This window comes from Schistocerca piceifrons, chromosome X, assembly GCF_021461385.2.
Source record: "Schistocerca piceifrons isolate TAMUIC-IGC-003096 chromosome X, iqSchPice1.1, whole genome shotgun sequence".
Taxonomy (NCBI): domain Eukaryota; kingdom Metazoa; phylum Arthropoda; class Insecta; order Orthoptera; family Acrididae; genus Schistocerca; species Schistocerca piceifrons.
In genome coordinates this window covers 319,684,435-319,696,650 of record NC_060149.1, presented here as the reverse complement: position 1 = coordinate 319,696,650, position 12,216 = coordinate 319,684,435, and the positions used below count along the sequence as shown (strand labels likewise).

General features: G+C 38.7%; 1 protein-coding gene across 2 annotated transcripts in view; it reads left to right on the top strand.

Annotated features, from left to right (window-relative positions):
- The window catches only part of LOC124722940 (rho GTPase-activating protein 12-like), a 245,819-nt gene that overhangs the window by 168,592 nt on the left and 65,011 nt on the right, over window positions 1-12,216 (top strand). For both annotated transcript variants that reach the window (XM_047248103.1, XM_047248102.1), the window contains exons 5-7: window positions 9,536-9,702; window positions 10,945-11,014; window positions 11,105-11,251. In XM_047248103.1, the coding sequence (XP_047104059.1) occupies window positions 9,536-9,702; window positions 10,945-11,014; window positions 11,105-11,251 (384 nt within the window). The remainder of the gene's footprint in view (window positions 1-9,535; window positions 9,703-10,944; window positions 11,015-11,104; window positions 11,252-12,216) is intronic.

The window sequence follows — 12,216 nt, the reverse complement described above, 5'->3', positions numbered from 1 at the left end:
ATAGACATCTGCATCATCTGCAAATAGCTTTAAAGAGCATCCATAACTTTCTACTAGATCAATATAATAGAAGGAAACATTCCACGTGGGAAAAATTATATATAAAAACAAAGATGAGGTGACTTACCGAACGAAAGCGCTGGCAGGTCGATAGACACACAAACAAACACAAACATACACACAAAATTCAAGCTTTCGCAACAAACTGTTGCCTCATCAGGAAAGAGGGAAGGAGGGGGGAAGACGAAAGGAAATGGGTTTTAAGGGAGAGGGTAAGGAGTCATTCCAATCCCGGGAGCGGAAAGACTTACCTTAGGGGGAAAAAAGGACAGGTATACACTCGCACACACGCACATATCCATCCACGCATACAGACACAAGCAGACATATTTAAATATGTCTGCTTGTGTCTGTATGCGTGGATGGATATGTGCGTGTGTGCGAGTGTATACCTGTCCTTTTTTCCCCCTAAGGTAAGTCTTTCCGCTCCCGGGATTGGAATGACTCCTTACCCTCTCCCTTAAAACCCACTTCCTTTCGTCTTCCCCCCTCCTTCCCTCTTTCCTGATGAGGCAACAGTTTGTTGCGAAAGCTTGAATTTTGTGTGTATGTTTGTGTTTGTTTGTGTGTCTATCGACCTGCCAGCGCTTTCGTTCGGTAAGTCACCTCATCTTTGTTTTTATATATAATTTCTACTAGATCATTTATACATATAGTAAACAGCAACAGTCCTACGACACTTCCCTGTGATACTCTGGATATTACCGTTACATCTGTCAATTTAGTTCCGTTAAGAGTGACGTGTTGAGTTCTGTCTGCAAGAAAGTCTTGAATCCAATCACAAGTCTGCTTCGATATTCCGTAAGCTCTTTTTTTTTTTTCCATTAAATGGCAGTGCAGGACAGTGTCAAATGCCTTACTGAAATCAAGTAACATGGCATCAACCTGAGCTCCACTGTCCACTGAGCTGTGGATCTCATGGAGGAACGGCGAGCTGAGTTTCGTAGGATCTGTTTGCAGAATCCATGTTGGTGTTTATAGAGGAGATGTTCATTTTCCAAAAACGTCATAATTCTTGAGCATAAAACATGTTCCATAATTCTACAACAGATTGACATCAATTATATAGGCCTATAATTGTGTGGATCTGTCTTACGGCCTTTTTTAAAAACGGAAATGACCTGTCCTTTTTTTCCAGTTGTTAGGTACCTTTTGTTGCTCAAGTGATTATGATAAATTACTGCTAGAAGGGGAGTAAGTTCATTTGCATAATCTTTATAGAATCTTACAGGTATCTCATCTGGTCCTGACGCCTTTCCATTACTAAGCGACTGTAGCTGCTTTTCAGTTCCGTGATCAGTGATTTCGACGTTTGTACGACAATTGAAAGGAGGGACAGTGTCAAGATCTTCTGCGGTGAAACAACTTCGGAAGACGGAATTCAGTATTTCGGCCTTCTCTCTGCTATTTTCTGTTTTGGTGCCAGTGTGGTCACAGAGAGAATGAATAGATGATTTTGACCCACTTACTGATTTTACATATGACCAAAACCTGTTAGGGTTTTTACTCAGGATGGTTGACATCTTACTTTCAAAATCATTGAACGCTTCTCTTATTGCTCTCCTTACGTTCATTTTTGCTTTGTTCAGCTTTTGTTTGTCAGTTAGGTTTTTACTTCATTTGAATCTGAAAAGAAGTGCGCTCTCTTTTCGTAGCGCTTTTCTGACACAGCTATTAAACCATGGTGGATCTTTCCCGTCCCTTAAAGTCTTACTCAGAACATACTTGTCTTGGGCATATTGAGTGATGCCTTTGAATCTTTTCCATTTGTTCTCCACACCTTCGTCCTCATCACCGAATATTTGATGCTGACTGTTGAGATATTCTGAAATTTGTATCCTGCAACCCTTGCTGAGCAAATATATCTTCCTACCTTTCTTAACATTCCTTGTTGAACCCGTCATCATAGATACTGTCACAGCCTTATTATCACTGATACCTTCCTCTGTGTTAACTGATTTGATAAGTTCAAGTCTGTTTGTTGCCAGGAGGTCTAAGACGTTACCCTGGTGATTTGGTTCTCTAGCTATTCTCACCAAGTTTTATACAGAAAGAGATGGCATACCATCCCACAATATTTCAAAATTCCATTGTTGTGATGAGGAGCAAACACAAGACTTCCCTCTTCAAGCTGCGACTCCTGATTGAAACATTGTAAGTGCACACCACTTGCAGTTCTGATGGGTGAAGACTAAGGCCACACACAGCCAACAGTAGCAGGCTACAGAGTTGCCACCCCATGGAGGAAAAAAAATTAGAAATGTAAAATGTGTTTTATTCATCTCATATCGTACACATTTTCAGAACATATGTCTGATGTACGGGAGACATGTCAAGGTTACAGTTTGCTTATTTGAAATTTTGTCGCACTTACAATAATACTTTGTGAAGAATTTACTTATTTAAAATTTGTCAAACTTGCAATATTTACATCCACTATAACTATCATAAATTTTTATTCCATTTTGGGGATCCAGCTCAAAGCATCACTTCGTCCTTCATGAAATCTTCCACAGAATAGTAGCATCTTTCAATTAGAAAATCACATAACTTGCTTTTTTAAATATTTTATCTTCATATTATATCACACCCTTTTATTGTGTTGTGAATTTTCGTGGCTATATACTGAGGAGTCTGAGCACACTGTTTTAAGTGCTGTGAGGTGAGCCTAAAGTTTTCTTTGTGTTTTGTGTTGTATGAATGTTCAAAATGATTTTTCTTTTTTTAATAGATTAGATCTGCTGCACAGGAAAGGCACCACCTCAAAGAGGTATGAAGAGGGGACAGTTAATATTTTCAGGTCTTTAAATAATGGTTGATATGATGCTGTTGACTGTGCAGTGCACATGTTGTGAATGATTCTTTTTTGCAACTTTAAAATTCGTGTAATGTTTCCCGAGTTTCCCCAAAAAATTATGCCATATGTAATAACAGATTCAAAGTAGCTATAGTATGCTATTTTCCTGGTGCCCATATGAGTGGCACAGTCTAAAATTACCATTGAAAATGCAAGGCCATCTAATTTATTTGCTAGATATTCTATATGAGAATTCCAACTCAAAGTTCTAAGTTTATTCCCAGGAATCTTACTGAGTCAGGTTCTTCCATTTTTTGATTATTGTGAGTGATGCAGATTTCTTCAGTTTTTTACTGTTTGCTTTCAAAACCCATGTGGGTTTTTGAAATGTTTAGTCGTAAGCCATTTATATTGAACCATGTTTCCAAGTTACTTAATGTATTCATGTCACTCTGTGGTATATTGTCAAAATTTTCGTTTTGAATTAGGGCAGCAGTATAATCTGCAAACAAGGTTAAATGAGTATGAAACTTCCTGGCAGATTAAAACTGTGTGCCGGACCGAGACTTGAACTCGGGACCTTTGCCTTTCGCGGCCAAGCGCTCTACCAACTGAGCTACCCAAGCACGACTCATGCCCCATCCTCACAGCTTTACTTCTGCCAGTACCTCGTCTCCTACCTTCCAAACTTTACAGAAGCTCTCCTGCGAACCATGCAGAACTTTTGAGTGCTAGTCCTGCATGGTTCGCAGGAGAGCTTCTGTGAGGTCCCGAGTTCAAGTCTCGGTCCGGCACACAGTTTTAATCTGCCAGGAAGTTTCATATCAGCGCACACTCCGCTGCAGAGTGAAAATCTCATTCTGGAACGTTAAATGAGTATTTATATTGAGAGGCAAGTCATTAACATAAACAGGAATAAAACTGATCCAAGGGTTGAGCCTTGAGAAATGTCTTGTGACACAGTTTTCCACTCTGAGAGGTAATCCGCTCTATTTGATGTGATTATTACCCTTTGTTTCCTTGCTGTGAGGCATGATTCATACCATTTCAAAGCAATATCCCTTATTCCATATCTGTTGAGTTTGAAAAGCATCAGGGCGTGGTTTACAGAGTTGAATGCTTTTGTAACATATGAAAAGGAAAATAATATAATTTAAGCGAGTGACTGCGTGTGAGATCGCTCTCTAAGTTTTTGTATATTTTTAGGTTTCAGATACATATTTTAACGGTTTTTGTGATAATATTTACTATATAAGTGACGTATTAGTGGTTTCTTCATTCACCTCTGCCTTTCTTGTGTTGTGACCTGATATTTGTGAGTGTTTCGTATCGAGCAACTTAACCTCTTGCCTGTGTTTACATTCCGCGCTGACCAGTTGCAGCTGTAGCGGTGCATTGACAGCTAAGTACTAATTAATTGTTTGTGTATAGTGGTTTAGTTAGGAACTTTAGTAGTCTTCAACTGGTGTTCTTCGTGTTTTCTGGTGAAATAATTTCAGAAGAACCTTTTGGGAACTGTTTTCAGCTTTGTTACTGTGTCATTAGACGTTTGATTCTCTTTCCATATTAGTCTTTTGTTATATTCACATTTGTTGTTTATTAATACTGTTAATAATAGTAGTTACTTCCCTTGTAGAGTAAGTTTGTGATTATTGTAGTCAGATTTTTAACATCATCTTATTGTAGTAGCGGAACTTAGAAAAAGTAAAATTTTACCATGAGTGAGAAGTGTGGGCTTTGCCGTAGGTTCGTGAGTAGTGGATTGCGGTGTGAGACTTGTTCGAAGTATTTTCACTTGGGGGGGGGGGGGAGGGGGGGGGGAATGCAGTGGGGAAGCTAGTGGGCATTCTGGTGAGATCCTCTACTGGAACTGCAGGTTATGTAGCAAGAATAAGTTTATAGAGGAGCAGGAGCGTAAGATCTGTGCCCTTCAGGTGCAGTTGAAAAACGCACAGGAGGAGCTAGATAGGATGAGGAGGGAGAAGGGGGTTGGGGAATGGGAGCTGGCTGTTGGCAAGAGATCTGCTAGGAGAAGAAGATTTTCAGATAGTTTTACTATTGGTGTTTACAATAGATATGACCAACTGTCAGAGTCTAGTGGAGAGGAATCTCTAGTAGCTGTAGATGTAGGAAGTATGCAGCAGACCTCAGTAGTTACTGTGCCTAGAACAGTTGCAAAGTCGAAGAGGAAGAAGAAGGTTCTGCTGTTACGTAGTTCTCATGGCAGAGGTGTAGGCCAGCAGTTGCAGCAAGTGCTGGGCAGTGAGTACCAGGTCACCAGCATTGTGAAGCCTAATGCAGGGTTGGCTCAGGTGACTGTTAACATAGGGGGGTTATGTAGGGATTTTACTAAAGAGGATCAGGTAGTGATTGTGGGTGGGGCTGGTAATAGTATTGGTAGGGATGGGGAGTATAACATAGATGGTGACCCGGAAAAGATAGCCACTCAGACTGGCAACACGAATGTGCATTTCGTGGAACTGTTTCAGCGTCACGATCTGCCTCATCTTAATACAGCTGTCAGGCGTAATAACATGAGACTTCGGGGTGCGCTGATGACAGAAAGCATGGGTCACATTTCAGTGGTGTCGGTGGAGTCTATCAGCAGGACGGGTTTCACTAGACATGGCCTGCACCTCAACAGGTATGGGAAGGGGAGGTTGGCAAAGCTTATAGGTGACAGCATAGGTGGGGTTGGTGGTATCACTCATGGGAAAATTCCTGCAGTAGTGGGTGTTAGAGCTGCACCTTTTTTAGATTGAAGTCAGCTGATAGGTATTCCTGCTTAAGGGAAGTCTCTCTAACAAGGGAATCACTTTTGACAAAGCTTAGGTATCCGAGTAATGAGGGAATTAGTATATCTCATCAAAATATACAAGGTATTAGAGAAAAAGTTAGTGAACTGCTTATAGATGTTGACTCTGAAATTATTGGTATATCTGAACACTTCTTAAATAAGGAGATAATTCAGAGGCTTCCTTTACCAGGATACAGGTTGGCTGCCAGCTTTTCGAGGAGCTCTTTGCGGTGTGGGGGAGTAGCCATGTATGTGAAAAACGGCATCCCATTTGAGTCAATTGATGTTTCAAAGTACTGCACTGAAAAGGTATTTGAATGTTGTGCAGCTGTGGTTAAATTTAACGGAGCAAAACTTCTAACTGTTGTTATTTATAGATCCCCAGACTCCGATTTCACAACATTTTTGTTAAAGCTAGAGGAGGTTCTTGGTTCACTTTATAGGAAATACTAAAAGTTAGTTATATGTGGTGACTTCAATATTAATTGCATAAGTGATTGTGCAAGGAAGAGGATGCTGGTAGACCTCTTTAATTCATATAATCTTATGCAAACCGTATTCTTTCCAACGAGAGTGCAAGGGAACAGCAGAACAACCATAGACAACATTTTTGTTCATTCCTCATTACTAGAAGGGCATTCTGCTAGCAAAAAGGTGAATGGCCTTTCAGATCATGATGCACAAATTTTAACTTTAAAAGATTTTTGTGCTGCAACACGTGTTAAATATAGTCATCAGCTGTTCAGGAAAGCTGATCCAGTTGCTGTAGAGACCTTTGTAAACCATATAAAGGAACAAGAGTGGCAAGATGTTTATAGCGCTGACACAGTAGATGATAAATATAATGCTTTTCTCAAGACTTTTCTCATGACTTTTCTCATGCTCTTTGAAAGTTGCTTTCCATTAGAACGTTTAAAACAGGGTACTAGCACAAACAGGCAGCCTGGGTAGCTGACTAGAGGGATAAGAATATCTTGTAGAACAAAGTCAAAATCTAAATGCAGCAGCCCATTACAAACAGTATTGTAAGGTGCTTAAAAATGTTATTAGGAAGGCAAAAAGTATGTGGTATGCAGATAGAATAGCTAAGTCTCAGGATAAAATTAAAACCATATGGTCAGTCGTAAAGGATGTTGCTGGTTTGCAGAGACAGGTCGAGGATATAGAATCAGTGCGTAGTGGGTATGTCCGTGTTACTGATAATTCGCATATACGTACAGTATTTAATAATCACTTTCTGAATATAGCGGGTGAACTAAATACAAACCTAGTCCCAACAGGGAATCGTATAGCGCTCTTAGAAAAAAGTGTTCCGAGACTGTTACCTGAAATGCTCCTCCATGATACTGACAAGAGGGAGATTGAGTTAATAATTAAATCACTAAAGACCAAGAACTCTCATGGATATGACGGGGTACCTAGCAGAATATTAAAGTATTGTTCTATGTATGTTAGCCCAGTACTTAGCCATATCTGTAACTTTTCCTTTAGGAGTGGTCGGTTTCCTGACTGATTAAAGTACTCGGTAGTGAAGCCACTTTATAAAAAGGGAGACATTGATAAAGTTGACAATTTTAGACCTATTTCTATGCCATCGGTGTTTGCTAAAGTTATCGAGAAGGTTGTATATACAAGGTTACTGGAGCATTTAAATTCACATAATTTGCTGTCAAATGTTCAGTTTGGTTTTAGAAATGGTTTAACAACTGAAAATGCTATATTCTCTTTTCTCTGTGAGGTTTTGGACGGATTAAATAAAAGGTTGCGAACGCTAGGTGTTTTCTTTGATTTAACAAAGGTTTTTGACTGTCTTGACCACAAAATATTACTGCAGAAGTTGGACCATTATGGAGTAAGGGGAGTAGCTTACAATTGGTTCACCTCTTACTTTAAGAACAGAAAGCAGAGGGTAATTCTCCGCAATATTGAGAGTGGTAGTGATGTTCAGTCCCAATGGGGCACTGTTAAGTGGGGCGTTCCCTAAGGGTCGGTGCCTGGGCCACTGCTGTTTCTTATTTATATAAATGATATGCCTTCTAGTATTACAGGTGATTCAAAAATATTTCTGTTTGCTGATGACACCAGCTTGATAGTGAAGGATCTTGTGTGTAATATTGAAACAGTAACAAATAATGTAGTTCATGAAATAAGTTCGTGGCTTGTGGAAAATAATTTGATGCTAAATCGCTGTAAGACTCAGTTTTTACAGTTTCTAACTCACAATTCGACAAGAACCGATATTTTGATCAGACAGAATAGGCATATTATAAGCGAGACGGAACAGTTCAAGTTCCTAGGCGTTCTGATAGATAGTAAGCTGTTGTGGAAAGCCCATGTCCAGGATCTTGTTCAGAAGCTAAATGCTGCTTTATTTACCATTAGAACAGTATCTGAAATAAGTGACACTTCAACATGAAAAGTAGTCTACTTCACATATTTTCATACGCTTATGTCGTATGGTATTATTTTTTGGGGTAATTCTTCTGAATAAAAAAGGGTATTTTTGGCTCAAAAACGGGCTGTTCGAGCTACATGTGGTGTAAGTTCAAGAACGTCTTGTCGACCCCTATTCAAAAATCTGGGAATTCTGACATTGCCCTCACAGTATATATTTTCTTTAATGTCATTTGTTGTTAGCAATATTAGCCTATTCCCAAGAGTTAGCAGCTTTCACTCAGTTAATACTAGGCAGAAATCAAATCTGCGTGTAGAATGCACTTCCTTGACTCTTGTGCAGAAAGGAGTGCAGTATTCTGCTGCATACATTTTCAATAAGCTACCACAAGAATTCAAAAATCTTAGCAGTAGCCCAAACTCTTTTAAGTCTAAACTGAAGAGTTTCCTCATGGCTCACTCCTTCTATTCTGTCGAGCTCCTGGAAGAGCTAAAGAATTAAGCAAATTCCAGTGTTACATTGTTGATTTTCTTCATTTAAACTTACGACTTGTCACCTGAATATGTTTTTTTATATTTCATTTTATCTGTTTCTAATATCGTGTTATAATTTCATGCATTGACTCGTTCCATGACCATAGAGACTTCTCCTTAATTTGGTCCCATGGAACAATAAATAAATAAATAAATAAACAACAAATTTATTGTTTTGCTTGATGAGATTTTATATTTAGAGCAGTTAAAGACTATGAGTGAATGTAAAGCAAAATAAATAAAATTATCTAGAGTACATATGGTAAACTAAAAAGGTTGTCACTATTAAGCTTCTGATGTGTCTGAAACAGCAAGTTTACACCATGATGACAAATTTGATGATAGAGCAGCTAAGAAATAGCATAATTTTCTGGAGACTTGATGTGCTGTCTTCCATTTTCCATGTTCTCCCACCTGTTCGTATCTCGTACCATGGCTTGACTTTTGCTGTTTTGTACTTCATTGACCGTGGCTGTGCATTCAGTTTTGACATAATGAAATGTTCACTCTGCAGTGGAGTGTGCACAGATATCACACTCCCTGGCAAAGTAAAACTATGTGCTGAACCGAAATGCAAACTTGGGACCTTCGCCTTTTGTGGACAAGTGCTCTACCAATTGAACTGCCCAAGCATGACTCTCGACCAGTCCTCAGAGTCCTACAATTTTAGGAGGAGAGCTTCTGAGAAATTTGGAAGATAGGAGATGAGGCATTGGCGGAAGTAAAGCTGGGTCGTGGATTGTGCATGGGTAGCTCAGTTGGTAGAGCACTTGCTGTGAAAGGCAAAGGTCCCAAGTTCAAGTTTCAGTCCAGCACACAGTTTTAATCTGCCAGGAAGTTTCAGTATTGGCATATTCACTGGTGGAGGCTGACTTGCGTCCTTACTGAAACTTGACGTTTCTATTATTGTGTGCAAGTGATGGTTTTTGTATATAAAAAATTCTCATTTGCAGGTTGTACCACCAGCCACGCGAAACTCTAAGGAAACTGCAAAGGAAAAAGAGAAACCAACTGTAATAATATCTTCCGATGATTCTCAGATACGACACCAAATAGAGGATGAAATCAGGCCTACATTTCGAATGACCAAGGCACGTTCCATGCTTCTCACAGACACAAAGTAAGTAACTGTTATTAAAACATTTCAGAAGTTACTCTACGTAATTATTAGGATGACCATAATTGTTTATTAACGCATTGCTGTTTTTCATAGTAGCCATAATGACTATTCTTGACAAATCGAGACAGTGAAACAAAAATACTTTAAAGACAGAAGATATAATTTATTATTAAGTTTTTCATTAATCTGACACTACAAGAAGTCTGAGAATAATATCATTTGATCTGACCTAAAGAATATTCATTTGATTACAATGCTTATCCTTGAATTGCTGTCAGGCCTTCATGTTTGGACATAAACTCATATATATATATATATATATATATATATATATATATATATATACATACTTTTGGTTTGAACAGACCCAGGTCCACTCAAAGACACTGACAATGAAGGGACATTTTTGTCCCCTGTGGGATTGAAAATAAGAAATATTGGGGAATACAACTAGTCATCCACTGCAGATAGCATTTCGAATGTAAAAAAAGTGGTGATCATTGTAGCTGAGGTATCAAACACTTCTTCAGCTGAGCACAAATGTGATAATATGCACACATCTACATCCTTGTCTGCGGCTTAATGCTTTATAGGTATAACAACATTAACTGCCCCATTTAGAGTGATGAAATTTTGACACTGTTGAAACACCATATTATTTCCACATTTTCTCCTTCTGTGATGAAGCAATCATTGTCAAACCACAACAATTTATGATACAGTATTGGAGACCTAAATTCACTCTCCTGCAAGATAAATTTGTATGAAGGAGATTAAAAGGTTTTATTACTTGCTTAAATTAAAAGTTTTCTGTTGTCAGCTTAACATACCACATTTTTTTCCAGTTAAGACAGTACAACCTGAACTTAATTTTATTGGGAGGATAACATTGCATAGAGAGATTTTAAAGCGGTAGAGTGTTTCCTGTTAAACAAAACAACAAAAGAAAGAGAGAGGAGGGAGGGAGTGGGGCGAGAGAGAGAGAGAGAGAGAGAGAGAGAGAGAGAGAGAGAGAGAGAGAGATGTGGGGGGGGGGGGGGGACGTGCGTGCGTGCATGCGTGCGCAGTCATGAAGTTTCAAATTCCTTCCACCTCTTCACATTTCCAGATCATCATTGGAGTGGAGGCCCACACCCTACCTACCGAGAGTAACTTTGTTCTGTAATTTTAATTTACTATCATGTATGTATGATTTATTATAATTTGCAGATTTTTTTTCTTTTTATTTGTTTCATTTTACAGGAGTAGGGAGACTACAACCAAATCATCATCTGTCCCGAGAAATTATCTACCCATTTGGGATGGAGTAGTTGTGAGTTGGTTATTTGAACACTAAATATAAAAAATATAATTCGAAACAGACTATATCATAGAACTTACAAGAAATTTGTGTGTGTTTCAGCATACTTTGAAGGAGGGAACATTGAACAAAACAAAAATGTGGGAAATTGGAGGGAAGAAAGTGCGAAAGAACTGGTCCCCCTCTTATGTTGTCCTCAGTAAATTTCATCTTCTCTTCTTCAAGGACATTAAGGCGTACAATGCTGTTGTTAGTATAGTGTTTACTTTTTATATATTTAAAAGAGTCATGTGAGATATTAAATTATGTTAAGCATTTGTACTATTTTTAGTTACAGTATCTTTTTTATGCTTACATTTGAGTGATGTCATGAACTGGGTTATTGTTGGTCGATTGCTAAATGATGAAAGGCAGAAATGAATTTCCAGACCCCTGTATGAACTGTAATCTTCACACAGTTGCAGATGGAGGCAAACAAATAGTTTATAAGTTTCTAGATGGTAGGATTTCCAAAATTTGTATGTGACCTTTCATGGGAGACTGTTTGTCTGTTAATTGCTAGTCAGCATCTTGGTGGCCTTCTGGTATTTATAGGACTGCCTTACAGAAATGTAGCAACACATACTTTTGTACAAATCCCATGTAATAAAGTAGTATCAACTAATTAGTGGCACGGCTAGGTTCACTTACATCCACAGTGATCGAGCATTCTTTTTATGGGCAAGTGGGAGCAACTCGTTCTTCCTGCAGCTTATTTTGTGTATTAATTCCCCTCATACAGCTATACTTAGTCACACTTAAGTGTAGGCTGGTGAGGCTACATCAAGGGGCTCATATCAGAGGCTAGATTTTGAAAAAGTATGGAGCTTTTCTTGTCATTCTGAACATCATTGTCTTCTAGCGGTGACTCTCCTACTTAGAATATCATGAGTTGCTAATCTGAGATTTCCAAAAGTACTCAGATTAAAAATCTACACCTGTTATTTATATAGGTGGCGATTATGAGGACTTTAGTTAAATTTGACTGACATACATCCAATGGCATGTGCGCATCCCTTGAGTAATTACGATCTGGGGAAGCCTATTGGATTTTAACAGTGAAAATGTTTTTCATCCAAGTTATTATCAGACATAGTTTTATCAGGGCTGAGCATATGCGAGAATACAGGTTTCCACATTGCTAGTGCCTGCTCACAGCTCTCTACACATCTCCA